General features: G+C 37.4%; 1 protein-coding gene across 41 annotated transcripts in view; it reads right to left on the bottom strand.

The window, feature by feature from the left end:
* The window catches only part of KCNMA1 (potassium calcium-activated channel subfamily M alpha 1), a 526550-nt gene that overhangs the window by 198466 nt on the left and 310766 nt on the right, over positions 1 to 17318 (bottom strand). For all 41 annotated transcript variants that reach the window (XM_052800261.1, XM_052800260.1, XM_052800262.1 and 38 more), the window contains 2 exons: positions 13453 to 13546; positions 9670 to 9781 (listed from right to left, as the gene is read on the bottom strand). In XM_052800261.1, coding sequence (XP_052656221.1) covers positions 9670 to 9781; positions 13453 to 13546 — 206 coding nt within the window. The remainder of the gene's footprint in view (positions 1 to 9669; positions 9782 to 13452; positions 13547 to 17318) is intronic.

Here is a 17318-nt window from a genome sequence, read left to right as displayed (position 1 = left end):
TTTTAGCATACATCCCATATACTTGATATTACCATCCTATTACTATCCTTGAGGGAGTATGACTGTATGAAATATGAGTGAAAAATTTAAAATCAGTTATTATAAACTACTTAGAATTTTAGCAGTCCATCTATTCCAAAATGACATTCTGTGTTTCTGAATCACTAAATTTGGCAGACTATGATCATGAATGTTTATGGATCGATGCCCAGAAAAAACATGAAATAGAACATTAAGTGATGATGACAATAGACAACTTGGGTATATCAGATAATGTAAAGTCTAGCTGCTTATGTTCCTTTGTATAATACATGTGGGGGAAAAAAAATTGGTTTACACCATGGAAATGTCTATCTGAAAAACATATGCTGAAGAATATTAATATGCCTTTAGAAGTTCTAAATATTGTAACCACAAAAGAATACTAAGAGGGTTTCATTGAAGGGAGGGTTGTCTATATGACTTCATCTTGGTAGACAAGGAAAAAGTGATTATGGAATTAAAATTTAGGTTGTTTAAATGAAAATACTGATTACATTTACTGTTCATGGAAAAAAAAAACCAAAAAAACCCCAAAAAACAAAACCCCAAAACCAAACAACAGAAGTCCAAAACAGTAATATATATTTTGTGTTTAAAAACATCAAATATCAAAACGAAGAAAGTGTTTATGAACTATGTTAACCAACCACAGACTTAATGCATTGCAAATAAAAGACATTTTAATTGTAGCATTCTATTACTAGCAGCGTGGTAGACATTTCAGTAATAATGGAGAAAAGGCAGAAGTGTCCCAGATATATTTTATTTTATAACTGAGAAAAAGCCAATCATGTAATGATGGCGTACTTGCCTTTCTAATGTGACTAAGGAGAATGCTAATAAAAACATCCATTAAGCCAGACATTTTTAAATCATCATGTCTGGGTAACTTGCATCCAATTGTTTTAAAAACTCACTCTGTGGTCTACTTACTGTTGGTTTTCAGTGAGTCTGGCACATATAGTTTATAGAAGTTCCAGAAATATTTGAGAAAGTTAATGTTATTTCCATATGTTTAAAAGAAGTAACCATAGGCCTATTAATCACTTAGACAAAACAAAGAATTCTACTACGAAGTAATTAAGTGGTCAAGGTAAAGAATTATATTTAACTATATATTTTAGAAAAATATCCTATTCCATTAGTTTTTCCATTAAATGTCATGTTTGAGTGATAAAGCTATAAATACTGATGTAATTTACTCAGCATTGCCATGGCACTCATTAAATGGACCAAGAACCATTGAAATGAATCTGGCATGTCTTCCCTGAGAGTCTTCTCAGGGATGTGTTCTTGACCTTAAGTTATTTAATACTTCTATTAATATTCTGGAGGAAAAGTAAAATCCATGCTAATAAGTTAATCGATGATACTAGAGGATGTAATGCTTAAAAATGAAGAGAACAAGCTAGTGACAAGCACGGCTTAAGATCATGTGTAAAGCAGGATGGCAATAAACTATATGCATTTGTTCATAGGTAACTATAAGCTTAAGACTGGATTTTTTTTCTACTAAAGACGCATTCTTGCTCTATCAAATTTTTCTTCTCAGAAGGAGACAGGAGGAGAAAAGATGCAAGAGGTCAAAGCAGTCCAGCCAGCCAGCCAGCCACATAAACTAGGAGTCACTTTTATTTAAGGCAATATAACTGGTATCAGCTACGATAGTAACTTGCAATAGCTCCTCAACATTCAGAGAGTATGACTACTTTTGGACTAAGCCTGCCACTCATTCACACAGGAAAAATCAAGGTACCCCCCTACCTATGGCCCCTCCCAATCAGAGTAGAATAGAAAATGGAATGAATTTAGGGTCAGTTTGCTACACAGTGTTAAGTACCACTCACAGACAGTGATAGACTGGGAGGAGAAGATGATTTAAATTATCCAGTTTACTTTGAATTCAGAGTTGTAGGGAAGCAAGCACTCAGTTTCTATGAACATCAGCTAGGTGACAGGAACTAATGACACTTGAGACTAGTACTGTCATTGTGTTTCTCCTCTGCTCCAGTGTCTTTTGGCTAACTTGTTTGACTTCTCATCAGCGGAGGAGAGAGAAGGAGAAGCATATTTTCACAATTGCATGCAACAACATTCATAAGAATTCATTGTGGATGTTATGACAAAGACATATTTGTCACAAGGTTACTATTAATATTGTAACAACTATTTGCTATTAATATTGTAACAACTCAAAAGCCTGTTGTGAAATATCACTTTAACTGGTACCCTGTAAAAACATACATGCTCTGTGAAAACTGACCTGATTAAGCTATCTAGAAGAAAGTAAAATTGTTGTCTTCAATATAATACAAATGTGATACAGTCCATTCAGTGACATATGATTGACAAATCACCAAGCTGACTGAGCATTCAGAACCATTCTCATCAAATTCATTCTGATACCTGTTTGAAGGCATTTGAAGTGTACAAAGAAATGTTACTGCACAGAAAAGTAGTGCATATGCACATATACATAAAATACAATTCTCCTAGGAAATTTTACAGAATTTAGCTTCTATTATATATAAAATAACTTATAATGTAAGTAAAATGACACAAAATGCAAGCTGTACAAAATACACTAGAATTGTAAGAAATATTGTAGAATTTGGATGTGTATTCAAAGTTTTCGCCAGCAGATGGCAGAAATGCACAATACTTAGCCAACAAAATCATTGACAATGACTGCAAATTTAAGGTGCTAAGAAAGGGATAGTTTTGAGACCTGTGGATGCATCGAAAGACAGTAAATGATTATAAAGTTTTGGAGCTCATAATTTCTCTCTCACACTGGTAATCCCTACAAATTAGTTATCAGAGCACTTCTTTGTGTTAGTATAACTAAGGTACTGCTCTAAGTTTCATTAAAAAATATACGTTTTCCAAAAGGAATAAAGTGTTCTGCAGATTCAAATATGGTTTCAGGCTGAGCTGTTCTGTAGAGGTTATGTCAAAAAATCTACAGGGTATCGAAACAAATGTTTTCATGTCACAGATTTTTAACTAAAGCTTCATCTTGAAGCACACTTGCTGAATGGCCAGGAGGCATTCACGCCATCAGCTTAACTATCTTAATAAGACGCACTGCTTTTTCTCCAAAGCCATCTATCTCCTTCCACAGGGGAAAACCAGTTTTGTTCTCCAACTCACAAAAATAGCTGAATGTCTACCAGAGATGTTGGAAACAGTCTTCTCAGACCATGAGTTGATACTGAGACCACAAGCCTCATCCAAAATTAATTGAGAAGTCTGTAACAGGACCTGGACAGAATTTGAGCAAGGACTGGAAAAAAAGATCCTCTCTTTTCCATAACTATGCTAATCACCACACAGAGAGATTTGTTCTTGTATTGGGTTTGTATGGCAAGGTTTTGGTAGCGGGGGTGGGTTACAGGGGTGGCTTCAGTGAGAAGCTGCTGGAAGCTTCCCTTATGTCTGATAGAACCAATGCCAGCTGGCTCCAAGACAGACGCGCTACTGGCCAAGGCCGAGCCAATCAGCGATAGTGGTAGCACCTCTGGGATAACAGATTTAAAAAGGAAAAAAAGTTGTGGGACACACAGAAACGGCAGCCAGAGAGAGGAGTGAGAATATGTGAGAGAAACAACCCTGCAGACCTCCAGGTCAGTGAAGAAGGAGGGGGAGGAGGTGCTCCAGGTGCCCAAGCAGAGATTCCCCTGCAGCCCTTGGGGAAGACCACGGTGAGGCAGGCTGTCCCCCTCCAGCCCAGGGAGGTCCACGGTGGAGCAGATATCCACCTGCAGCCCATGGAGGATACCACACCGGAGCAGGTGGATGCCCAAAGCAGGCTGTGACCCTGTGGGAAGCCCACGCTAGAGCAGGCTCCTGGCAGGACCTGCGGATCTGTGGAGAGAGGAGCCCATGCTGGAACAGGTTTTCTGGCAGGACTTGTGACCTCGTGGGGGACCCATGCTGGAGCAGTCTGTGCCTGAAGGACTGCACCCTGTGGAAGGGACCCATGCTGGAGCAGTTTGTGAAGAACTGCAGCCCATGGGAAGGACCCATGTTGGAGAAATTTGCAGAGGACTGTCTCCCATGGGAGGGACCCATGCTGGAGCAGGGGAAGAGTGTGATGAGTCCTGCCCCTGAGGAGGATGAGGCAGCAGAGATAACGTGTGATAAACTGGCCATAAACCCCATTCCCCGTCCCCCTGTGCCGCTGGGGGGGGGTAGGTAGAGAATCCAGGAGTGAAGTTGTGCCCGGGAAGAAGGGAGGGGTGGAGGGAAGGTGTTTTGAGATTTGGTTTTATTTCTCATTACCCTGCTCTGGTTGACTGGTAATAAATTGAGTTAATTTTCCCCAAGTTGAGTCTGTTTTGCCCATGACAGTAATTGGTGAGTGATCTCTCCTGTCCTTATCTCGACCCACAAGCCCATTGTTATATTTTCTCTCCCCTCTCCAGCTGAGGGAGGGGAGTGATAGAACGGCTTTGGTGGGCACCTGGCGTCCAGCCAGGGTTAATGCACCGCAGTTCTCTATGCTGTGCATGTGTCTATGTTTGCATCTGTTGCCTGTCTTCTTTTCCCCACTGTAAATCTTGAATTATTTTCTGAAAAAAATGGCATGGCTTCAGCAGCAGCCTAGACTAAAAGGGATGTCAGGGAAGAAGGATAATGAAAAAATCTTCCTGATGATAGAATCTATTCTATAGAATCAAACAGTTTCTATCACTTGAAATTTTGTACAGTAAAACAGATGAAGCACATGGCCAGGAAAAGGAAACGGATTGTTTAGTAGGTCTTTTCTACCTTTAATTTCCGTGATTCAATACTATGAGACACTATCAAATACATACGTTAGGCTTTATTTAAATCACTGTATTTATAAGGCTGATTGTTCCTCATTCATATGACCTTGTAAAGGTGAAGCCAAGATCATATTTTACATGTTTAATTTTCCCCTAGCAATGCCATCCTGTCAAGGCAATTTATTCCAATACAGTCTGCTCATAAAATCAGTATTTCCTTTTTCATAAGCATACAAGTACATGATAAAAGGCATTTCAGTTATTTGAAGTGCCTTTGCTATCGCAGAAGATATAACAGTGTTAAGTGGTGTGAAGTGTTTGTAAATCATTACTGAATACAACTGGAAGATATTCATTTGTTGCAGGGCTCTCCAACTTTCCAGACTGCAAGCTATCCGAAGAAACAAAGATCTGAATCTGAAACTTGGCTATAATACTCAGATAATGATCACTTTGTGTTAAAAATATGAGATTTACCATGGCATTATTTCTCCCATTGCAAATTTTTTGTTTTCATCCAACAACCTTTTTAGTCTACCTTCACTTAAACTGTAAAGACAGTATCCAGACTCAGCAATGCACTGAAATCATTTGGCTGAAATTAACCGTCAAAATTACCTGTAAAATGTTGAGAGCCAGAAACTCCACCCTTTCTGTTATCATTCTTCCCTTGGGAATATTCGCTGCTCTCCACAGAAGCCTGCACTTGAAGTGGAGAACTGTCCTTCTATCACTATCGGAAAGTTTCTGGTACAGTGTTGTGCAAGAAATACGATTTTATAAAACACAGCTTTAGTTTATGTGTAAGTAGCTACACAAATGCTACTGTTTGCAAAACAGCATTGAAAAAATGTCGGGGGGATCTAGATGCAAATAAACAACAGAAAACACAGAATCATGGAATCATTTAGGTTGGAAAAGACCTTCAAGATCATTGAGTCCAACCGTCAACTATGCCCACTAAACCATGTCCTGAAGTGCCACGTCTACACAGTTTTTGAATACCTCCAGGGATGGTGACTCAACCACTTCCCTGGGCAGCCTGTTCCAATACCTGACAACCCTTTCAGTAGAGAAATTTTTCCTAATATCCAATCTAAACCTCCCCTGCCTCAACTTGAGGCCATTTCCTCTTGTCCTATCTCCAGCCACCTGACAGAAGAGACCAGCACCCACCTCACTACAACACCCCTTCAGGTAGTTGTAGAGAGCGATAAGGTCTCCCCTCAGCCTCCTCTTCCCCAGACTAAACAACCCCAGTTCCCTCAGCCGCTCCTCATAAGACTTGTGCTCAAGGCCCCTCACCAACTTGGTTGCCCTTCTCTGAACATGCTCCAGCAACTCAATGTCTTTCTTGTAGTGAGGGGCCCAAAACTGAACACAGAACTCGAGGTGAGGCCTCACCAGTGCTGAGTACAGGGGAACAATCACCTCCCCGCTCCTGCTGGCCACACTATTTCTGATACAGGCTAGGATGCCAATTGGCCGCCTTGGCCACCTGGGCACACTGCTGGCTCATATTCAGCCGGCTGTCAACCAGCACCCCCAGGTCTTTCTCTGCCGGGCAGCTTTCCAGCCACTCTTCCCCAAGCCTGTAGCGCTGCATGGGGTTGTTATGACCGAGGTGCAGGACCTGGCACTTGGCCTTGTTGAACTTCATACGATTGGCCTCAGCCCATCGATCCAGCCTGTCCAGATCCCTCTGTAGAGCCTTCCTACCCTTGAGCAGATCAACCCTCCGTCCCAACTTGGTGTCGTCTGCAAACTTGCTGAGGGTGCACTCGATCCCCTCATCATAAGATATTAAACAGAACCGGCCCCAATACTGAGCCCTGGGGAACACCACTTGTGACCTGCCGCCAACTGGATTTAACTCACTGATGTTTGTATCTGTACACTTTTAAAGTCAGAGCATAAGAACTTTTTATACCGACTGTCAAAGCAATGTATATCACTAAATTACAGATTCATTAAAATTTTCTTCCCTTTCTCTGCTCCCCCCCCAATATTTCAATATGTAGATCATTCCATGTGCCAGCTGTATTCTGCTTATGTACTTTCTTTTCTTATACTACCTTATGGTAGCAAAAATGATACCCTAGAAATCCTAAAGGATTTATCAAATCTAAAAATTTGATATTTTGCAGGTTTAAAGCGTTGATCTGCTTTCTGCTGTACATTAGACAGTGAACACCCTACCATTCCTAGAAACCTTGTGATGGAAAAGCACAATCTGATCCATCTTGCATATTGAATTTTGTTTGCATACTGGAATCTAGGTGGAAGATTAGATTTGAAACAATATCCTTCATGAATACTGATTGAAAATTTCATTTATATACAGCATTTTGAGATACAAAAATACATTTTATGAACAACTGAACACAAAAGAAGTGGGGAAAGTGGAAGGTTTCACTTACTAAGAGTTACGTAATAGCTGAATCGTGGCATTTCTGAACTAGCATGAGAAAAGCAAAAAAACCACTAGCTTTCCACTATAGTACATTAAAAGATGATACATTCAAACCACATGTCCTCTGCTATACTTCACATCTTTCTACGAGCATTTAGTGCTCCGAAGGCAAAGTTTATTTTTGATTTAGGATGGTTTGGGTTTTTTAAATACTGTTTAAACAGTGCGTTCGTACTTTATTGTCAGTTAGCTAAACCAGGACAGTTCTTGTGAAATCAGGAAGTCAGGGAGCAATGTTCTGGTGACTTTCATTCTGTCTAGTACTTAGATGAACTCATCACAGCTGACTGACACGAATCAATAGTGAAATAAACTGGAAAGACCCTGATGCACAATACATTCCAGACAATGTATTGTATTTGGGCTCCTAAATGATCTTGAAATTTAAGGCACATAAAGGAATCCTACTTAATCAGTAACAAATTCTTAAAACGTGCAAAGAATTATTGGAATACACTGAAGTCTGAACCTGTGAAATTATTTTCACATTGCCTAACATTAAGCACTCCCTATTTACTTGCCTTGCTAAAAGGCTAACCTCCCTGCAATTCCTATTTCCACAGGGACACTTGGTGCAGGAACCAGAACTTATGTGTTCTGAATCATGCTCTGCACAAGGATATCTCTCTCAATTACAAAAATTATATAAAAGGAAAAGTAGGCATCTAACCTGAAACTGTAAATAATATGGTCCAAACACCCTCCTTCCCCCTCCACTCACACACCCAGTCCTAAAAGTGTGTCCAAAGTATTTGAGTTCCACAGGCAGAGTAAATTTTGCCATCTTTTTAAAAGTTATAAAGGAATAGATAATCTTCATTAATACACTTCAGTGTATTTGCTTAAAAACTCTTTCATCACAGCATCTCAAAATAATAACTTGCTGATCCAAATTACAGCTATGACAGGGACCCCAATAATTCACATTTTTTAATTAGTGTATTATTTCACTAAGGATGATTTTCCCTAAAGTGAAAACCCCTCTGGAATAAACACAGTGGAAGCAGGTGCAAAGCTCAAACACTGTAAATATGTCACTCCTAAGATGACTACATTAAAAAATTGAAAAATTCCGTGCTTCAGCAGGTGATAAATGTCTCAGGAGGATTCCGTGAGAAAAGAGGTAAAGTGGAACTATAAACAAGAAATCAAGAAAAAGTGACATTGGTGTAAATAAGAGAGCTGGAAATCCTTTCAACCCTATGAATATAAGTACAATGCTTAACTCTGCTTGCAAAATTACATAAATCTTCTAAAAACTATCCAGCAGAAGCTGCTAAATGGGCAAACTCTCTAATTATTACTGTTGGTACTGTTAGATTGCTGTGTCACCATGAGTCAGTCAATTATGCAGTCACTGTCACAAAGAGTATTCATCTCAAATAATTATCTCTTTGTCTCATTTCCCAAATTTTGCAGTTTTGCTATTTTCTCATTTCATATTCCTTTTCTATGGATCCTGTAATTCTAGTTTTTGCTCTTAGATAGCCTTCATCTCCAATAATTTCAATCTCAAAGTTCTCAGAAACTCTGATATGTTGCATTCAAGTGTGAAAATACATCCCTTTAATTCACATAACGCAAAGAATCTGGGATTGAGTTATAGCTAGTGAAATCAGGGACAATCAGTGCCTGTCTTTCTGGAGAAATGGACTGTCAAATTGTGAAGTTTCATATGTTGTCTAAAGACATGGCATTCACAATGTATGCCATTTTTAGGAAGCTTTCCCTGAATAAAAACTCCCAAATTTTGACCTTCATTTTACTTAACTAGAGAGAATATGCAATTTGTACAAGAAACTTCACATGTCACATTATAGGTGTTCTTTAATTGATACATTTTGTCTGCTCTGCTTCACTTTTTATTCCCTTTTACATGTGGCATATTCTTTTCCAATGCATTCCTAGCAGTCCCACACAAGTGTCTAAACAAATTTTCTAACTCTGTTGCTTATGTGGATTTAAAATTTAGCTGTATTAGCTCAAAATGTGAAGAAAATTTGTTGATTTCATTGTTGACGGTGATTCATGGCAATCCAGCTCAGTGAACGAATGGTCTGGATCACCTGTTCAGGTTGTGAGCTGAGACAATTACATCAAATTCACCATTTTATAAAAACGGCCGCATGTTACACAGTACTTCCAAGCTGGCATTCACCACTACTTAGAATAGAAGATTATATTAATGAATCAAGAACAAAATGGACTTAGTAAGTGCTTTTTCTGACATAACCCACCTGTCTGCTGAAATGGCAAATTCACTGCAAAAACAACTTTGGTAACATTCTTCTGCTTACACGATACCACAAGATGAAGAAATTCTCCATCAAAATGTGAAGTTTAAGTATTTTTATAACAGCTATTAAAAGGTATTTTACTTACCAAGCCAACTTCTGTTTAAATATACTGACACGAACACTGGAGGGACCGTGAAGAAATCTACTACTGAGTTAACTTCTAGCCAAAACCATAGCTTGTCATTGGCTGCTATGAACTGAAAAAAAAGAAGGGGAGGATGAAAGAATCAGATTATGTTGATGGTGGTTGCAAGTATGTGCAATATTTTCCATTCTAAAATATTAAATTCCAAAGTTAGTGGACAAGTAACTGATGTTTTAGGTCAGTCCAGACAAAACAACATGTCTCATTGGAAAGAAGTCGGTATTGTGTGTTGCTTGATAACCACATTGAGATTAAAATGAAAGGTCTAACTAGAAAGACAGATCATTTATATGATGAGTTGTAATATCTGTGCTAAAAAACATTTTCTGCACATTTATTAACAATGTATCAGTAATATTAGAAAAGTGTAGGTAAGTATAAAATATTTCAAAGTATATCACCTTTGCTCTAGCACACCAAACATGTTGGTAGTAGTCTCACCATGTACTTGCTGTTCATGGGTTTCTAAATACATGATAGTTTACAAAGTCCCATTATCACCTTATTCAGACATAATCACCAGGATGACTCCTACAAGGCATAATTCAGGACTGCAGCAGGACTTCAATCCTTTGAATTGTGCCATGGATGAGGTAATTTCTCTCTCCTCATCATGAAATCAGCCTAGGGAAACTGGCAAACTTAGATGCCAAGGACATCATCATTTGAACTTGCCTACTCATCTATGTGCTTAAATAAGATCAAACTACTATTCACATTCAAGTAATAATTAAAACAAATGCTTTATATAAATATGAAATATAAATATACAAATAAATATAAAATTTTAGTGCATCACGAAGACATTTAATGGAGCAGTTTTACTCATATAAGTCTTAAAACCTGGACTAACATATTTCAAAACAGTGCTTGTATTTTTTGACTTACACACATTATCCATTGTCTTTCTTCCAAAGCAAATACTGACATTCTCTAACTATTTCATCCACTTAATCTCCTTGCCTTAGAACTACTTTAAAACTTCTAACAGCAAGTGTTTATGGTGCATACCAACTTTGATGGAATCCCAGAAAAATTATTGGAAAGGGGACTCTACTGATGTCAAGAATGTTGAAATCATACTTAAAAAGAAGACAGACAACGTGAGCATCCTTTGCCTCAGAGAAGACTCAAAAGCAAAAATAAATTGACTTTTCATTAGTCTGTATTACTCAATATCAATGCCTGACTATGAAAACTGAACAAAAATATCCAGTTTCAGCAGAAGCTTTCTATTCCCTTCTGTTGAATTTAGAGTAGTCAGAATATTTGGAACTAAAGACTTTTTAAGATGTCAGATCAATATTTTCATAACCTGCAATACGTGTTCTAATCAGCATTTTATCTTTCCACAGGGCACAACCTTTAGGCTTTCAAAAAGGTTAAAGTGTGTTACTCAACAATGAAAACTAAGTCTGTTGACTGTAAAGGCCACTCATACTTTTCTATGGAAGTATTTGAACAGTTATTCATTTAGGTAATTAGCGATTAATAGAAGTCCATTTCATTACAGAGGCAATCCTACCATGCTTGAAGAGATACCTTGTTTTTCTAGAAGCACTAGCACAATTCTGTCGCTTCCAAAGAAGGATTACTTCCATACTTGCCATATCTCTGCCAGACCCTATCGCTTGATTATGTGCCAACTCATGCAGTTTGGACTTAGTCTTCATCAGCAGTTTGCAGACTTCGCTTTTGAGTTCTCACATAGTTGGATACTAGCCAACAAAAATTTTAAAATGGATATATGCGTGTTTGAATACAAATATCTTCTAGAACTGAATATATGGTAATATTTATATGATTTTGAGTTGCAACATCATTTCAGGGAGAACAGATGGAGAATGATGAGATTTTAAAATATTTCTTCAAATACTTTAATTTGCCAGTGAGTCCTCATAGGAGATATTTATCAGAAAATAAACCCAACAAAAAAACCCAACCTAAAACAGCTAAAAGTATGAGATGCTTATTACATAACTAGGAAACTCATTATCGATCCAATTCTTGCATCCGCACAACCAAGTATCACCGTTTCCCCAGGAACTCCTGTTTAGTTCAGCAGGACTTCTTGGAGAGCTGAAGTTACAGCTATATTAGCATTTTGACTTAGATAAGGAGTACTAATCTGAAGTGAATCCTTATCATCCCCATTTACCATACTTCAGGTTGCATCACAAAGCAGTTTTGGATAACACAAAGATTTGTTTTGGTTGAAACTAAAACTGAAAAAGGTGTTCTAGCAGTGCAACTCACATACTGTAACTGCTGAAGTGCATTCAGTCCACAGGACCAGAGTGGACTCTACAGTACTCTCTCTCCCTTCCAAAAAACACAGTGTGGATATGAAAGTATTAGCATCAGCTGTCAGTAAATTCTCTTACTGTGTTCTGCTTCTTGATAATGTAATCCGAGTTACTGCTTTGAGTAAGTAAGAGTGTCCAATACATAATTTTAATTCTCTTGGTAAGAACATACAACCTTATCACTAGCGCAAAATTTACAAAGCATTTGGATACTTCTAAAAAAAAGGTTCTTGGAAGTTCACAAATACCATGCATTGCATCTGTTATGTCAAAAAGTTAACCTATATTGCAGGCCTGGTGGACATCTACAAAAGCTCCCCAAATCCTTAAGAATTAGGGGCTATTACACTGCATGCTTTTAAAATACAGCTTAGAATGCATGCATAGTAGTGTAAATACTGAAGGAATTTACCTATTTAGCTAAAGGATAGACACTGCACCTAGACTAGGTAATGAAATAACCCAAATTTGCAACAAAATTCCTTATTATTAGAAAAAGTTGGTTAAGTTGGTCAGAAGTGAAATAGGAGGAACTCAACTATCATTGTGACATAGGAGCTCCAGTGATTCAGGAGCAAAATGGACAAAGGAAGATGAGGAAGCAATACTTGTATCAAATTTAAAGACCAATGTGGCAGGCTTTCTGCTCACATGAGGTTTTCCTTGTAGTTCTGTTATGTTTGAGGCTTTTTTTCCCTGATTTTCCAATTAACAACAAGCAAAGTTAATTTTCAAAGCATATTTAAAAAAAAAAACAAAACAACAACCAACCAACCAACAAAAAAAACCCCAACAGCTTGAATTCCAAGCATTACTGGCCGGAACTTTTAAAAGTGCCTACCTGTTTCAGATGTCCCAACTTTCAGATCCTGAAACAGCATTACTGGATTTTCAGAAAGTGGTAAGTATATTCTAAGCATATACATTTCAGCATGTTGACTAGTATTTACAGCTTCTGCAAAGCATTCACTAGCAGTCTGGGAAAGTGGATGTGCATAAAACTGAATACAGCAGCTCTACCAGCTGTAACCTCAACCTTTGACTGCCACAGACCTGTCTAGCAGCAGAGGAATAGATCAAGCATTCACTAGTCTTGCTGAGGTAGTTATGACTCCATTGATAACAATGCAACTAGATTCCACGTCACTGACCAGCACTGAACTATAATAGTTTTCACTTTCTACCACATGAGAACATTCTGGAACAGATGGCTTAGCTTATAAACTATCGGTCTCCTTAGTGATCTTAGATGCTTATTATTATTACCTAAATGTTCCCAATCAAATGTTTTGCTCATGCATTTTAGAAATTAGCTTAATTTTGTCCAGCCATTGTAGTCAGGCTGTATTCAAAGACTTTCCCTATCTAATAGCTATATTCTCTCCCTGACTTACGCTATCAAAGACACACTACTTACACGCAAGCCGAAGTAGAGTAGGAAGAACACATTGAAAGCCATGTCGATCTGTAATGTGAAATCTTTGTAGAAATTCTGGCAGGATTCTATTGGGCTATTTGAAAGAAAAAGAAATTGGAGTAAATTGTCAGTATATGAGTTTCCACTCTGGTAAGATTTTTATGCGTTTCATTAAGGACCTTGATTCAGAAACCACATTTCTGTTTTCCAGTCATTTACAGGATACAAGCAAGCATTTCAAATGAATTATTTCATTCATTCAGTTAGTCATTCATACAGTCTTTATATTGACCTGTTCAGGTAATATCTGAGAATTAACATGCAGATACCTTTAAGAAAGAACAAGCAGGAGAATACCTCAGGATTCCTTAACCCCACATTAACCCTTAAAGAACTGACTTCTTTCTACAGGAGACATACCTATGATACTTTAGGAACAAACCTAACAAGCACACAGCTACAGTGAAACATTACATGGTTTTAATTCATGTCATAATATAAAACCTTAAAAAAAACATAGTTGCTTAGGAATACATTACCCATTAGCAACCTGGGGTACTTAGTCTTGTACAATCCCTTGTTTATAAGAAGTTGGCTTGGGTTTTTTTTTTTTTTCCTTTTCTCACTTCTTTTTTTGTGTATGGCTATTTAATGTACTTTATGTACAGTACTATGAACTGAGTAGAAAAGCAGCATAGCCCACTGGTAAAATTAAATAACAAAATAAATTGAGGAATTTGAAGCAGTACTCTAAGGGTTAATTTATGCATGCAGGTTAATTAAAATACCTTTGTGTGTGTCAGGCAGCCATTGCAAATTCTAGCTTATTATATTATGCTTTATTTAACAGTGGGACAGGTCCAAAGCATACTCTATACAAACTGGTACTTTATAGATACACTTTTATCTAAGGAAGGAGATAACTTCCATGAGTGTGATTAGTGATTTATTTGTGAGGTTTCTAAAATTGGTTGGTGAAGCCACAGAGAAATGTTGAAGTCAGACCAAAGTAAAAGTCATGTCCTAATATATGCTGATGTATATACTATATATACATAATGTCGCACCATATATACATATATACACACACATATATTGCAAATGATCATGTATTCTTCACAACTATATTAAAGTGGAAAACTAGAATGTAGATCATTTGATCATTTGGAGCCATAGAAAATATCCTTTCAGTAAAGAAGAAATCCTTTGGCTTCCGAGGTCAAATAAATCACTGAATGTGAACGTAATACCAGTTAGTATAGCAGTAGCTCTGCAAATATAATGCTAGATTGCTCAACAAGCAAGATTCTACGTGTTATGAATGTCAGTTACCTAAGTTAAGGCATAAAGGAAATTATCTGGGCTACCAGGTCATTACACATGCAGCCAAATTTTCCATTCCTTGTATACATTACAGGTGAAACAAGTTAAATACAGCATGCCCTTTCCTGTCTTTAGATGCATGAATGTATACAGCAAAATTTTCCTTGATGTACAATAGCTTTATGTTTTAAGAACCTTCAGTGCTATAGGAAATTATATCTAAATGGTTTTTAAAAAGCTATTTGCAAAGACATTGACGTTATGAAACATTTCTGTTGTAGTTCAAATGAAATTGATTTACAAAAGCAGGCAGAAGGGAAGAGAAGCCAAACATTAACATATAGGATGGAAGACAGCACCTCACACTTTACAAATACAGCTTGAGCTACAAAAACAGTGGATGTAATCTGAGAACCCAACAGGATCATTTTCTGTATAGCATTACTGAGAGCAAAGGATGTTGTCAAAATAAGGTAGGCTACACACTGAGTCAGCATGCACCCGACCAACAGAAATCACAGGAAGTACAGCAGAAGCAGCATGAACAACTCTGCACCAACACAGAGGCTTGGACCCTTAATTCCAGGTTAGGTTCCTGTAAAAACTGCAGAAACTCACTGAAGCTAATGGAATTGCACAGATTTATGACTAGGATAGAGCACGCTTCATTATCTTCCTTTCCACAGTTATTTGGTACTTGTCATGATTGTTAGATAAGGTCAGCTAGGGTTGCAGCTAACCGCTGTACTTTTGTACCATTGTCCTTTACAAAAACCTACAAGATCTGACAAATTAGCTAATGCATAATACATCTTCATCTTGTTTGCAGAACACTCAGCACAGTGGACCACAATCCTGATTTGGAACTTTTGTTTACCTAATACCAGGACTACTGCTTCTGCTAGTCATATCCCTAGAGCATCCTTCATTTCAGAGATCATCTCTCTCTCTCAATTTCTAAGTTATCCGTTTCAAAGACAAACACAATGTCCTTTCCTTTTTATTTTAAATGATGAGTTTATCAGAAAGGCATGTTACTAAGGCTAAAGAAATGATTATTTATACTCACAGGATACAAGATTTTAAATTTTCCAAATTAAATGTTGGTGATATTTTTCAGTTTCATCGGTAGCTCACATTTGAACTGAGAGAAAAATACAGCCACTAATGTTTATCATTGCACCATTCAGTCTGCTGCCAAGTTGAAACTCTTCTTTACATCACATTTCTCCAAAACAGAAGTGTTATAGTTCTTAGAGTTCCAGACTGTTGTGTGCTGGTGTCTTCAGGACTAATAATATATTGCCTGTTTTAAACTAAAATCAGATGGCTTGTCCTATGGGATTTCACCCCCTTAGATCAGCAAAGGATTCACCTTTGAAGGAGCCAACAGACTGTTAGAAATGTTTTTATTACTCTTCCATGTAAGCGTCCTTCACTGTAAGTGTGATTTCATGCATTTGTACTTCTAAAACCCCAGAGAAACTACACAAAAATCAATGGAATAACATTATACTAACAACGATACGAAAGATTTAATGTAACCGGAAAAAAATTACAGTAGTGATGTAACTCTAAATGCAATATTTATGTGCACTTTGAAACAGCGTCTTTAATTTGCTACACAAAAAATGAAAAAATTCCACTGTAGCTCTGACTTCTTGTGTTTTGAAAAGAAAAATTCACAGCACCAATTTTATGTTACTTAATGCAGGGATATCCTGCTGATAATCTATCAAGGACTATAATTCCCCTTTGCCCTGTCATCTTTTTATGTAATAGACTAAATGCTACAAGCAATGCCTGGGCTACACAAGCAAGATTTGAGAGGCTGACAGTTTTCTTCAGGTCAACATTTATATCAAGTTATCATTTGCTGCAACTGTGTGCTCTGTGCTACAATTTAATACAAAAATTGCATCTAGAAAAATAACAGTGGGCTTAGTTTGCCTAATCTGCAGTAAAGACAGAACCTTATTTGATTTTTCAGGCATGGACTTCATTGTTAATTCTATTCCTTCCTCTCCTGCTCTTTAAACACTGCTATTCTTTTCAGTTTCACATTACCTCTATTTACTCGTTCTGTTTAGTACTACAGCATTTTTATCACAATACTAGTAGCTGTAAAGCCCAGTTATACAGGTATCACAGGCATAAACTAGTTCAGTGAGCTAGAGTGACTACAAGAGAAGTAACAAAATTACTCTATTTTAACTTTACACAGATGGGGCAAAATTTTGCCAAGGTGTTCCCAGCATCATTAAACCTTTTTCACAATCAACACTGAATCCAACACTTTACATGATACTTTTACCACAGCTGAACAAATGAATGAACCCCTTGTCACTTCAATTCAAAAGAATTTACTGCTGTTTAAATAACTACTTTTGTCACAAGTTTATTTAATGTATTTATTTATCATACTCACTTATTTCTGGTTCATTTGGAATGCTTCTACTGCATTCGAAACGGTTCTACTGAGATTACTCTTTGAAGAGTCATAGAATCAGTGGGAGATGGCAAAAAATAGTATGCATTTTAAT

The sequence above is a fragment of the Harpia harpyja genome, chromosome 10 (genome assembly GCF_026419915.1).
Source record: "Harpia harpyja isolate bHarHar1 chromosome 10, bHarHar1 primary haplotype, whole genome shotgun sequence".
NCBI lineage: Eukaryota > Metazoa > Chordata > Aves > Accipitriformes > Accipitridae > Harpia > Harpia harpyja.
The sequence above is the reverse complement of the archived record's forward strand: the minus strand, read 5'-3'. Positions and strand labels throughout refer to the sequence as shown.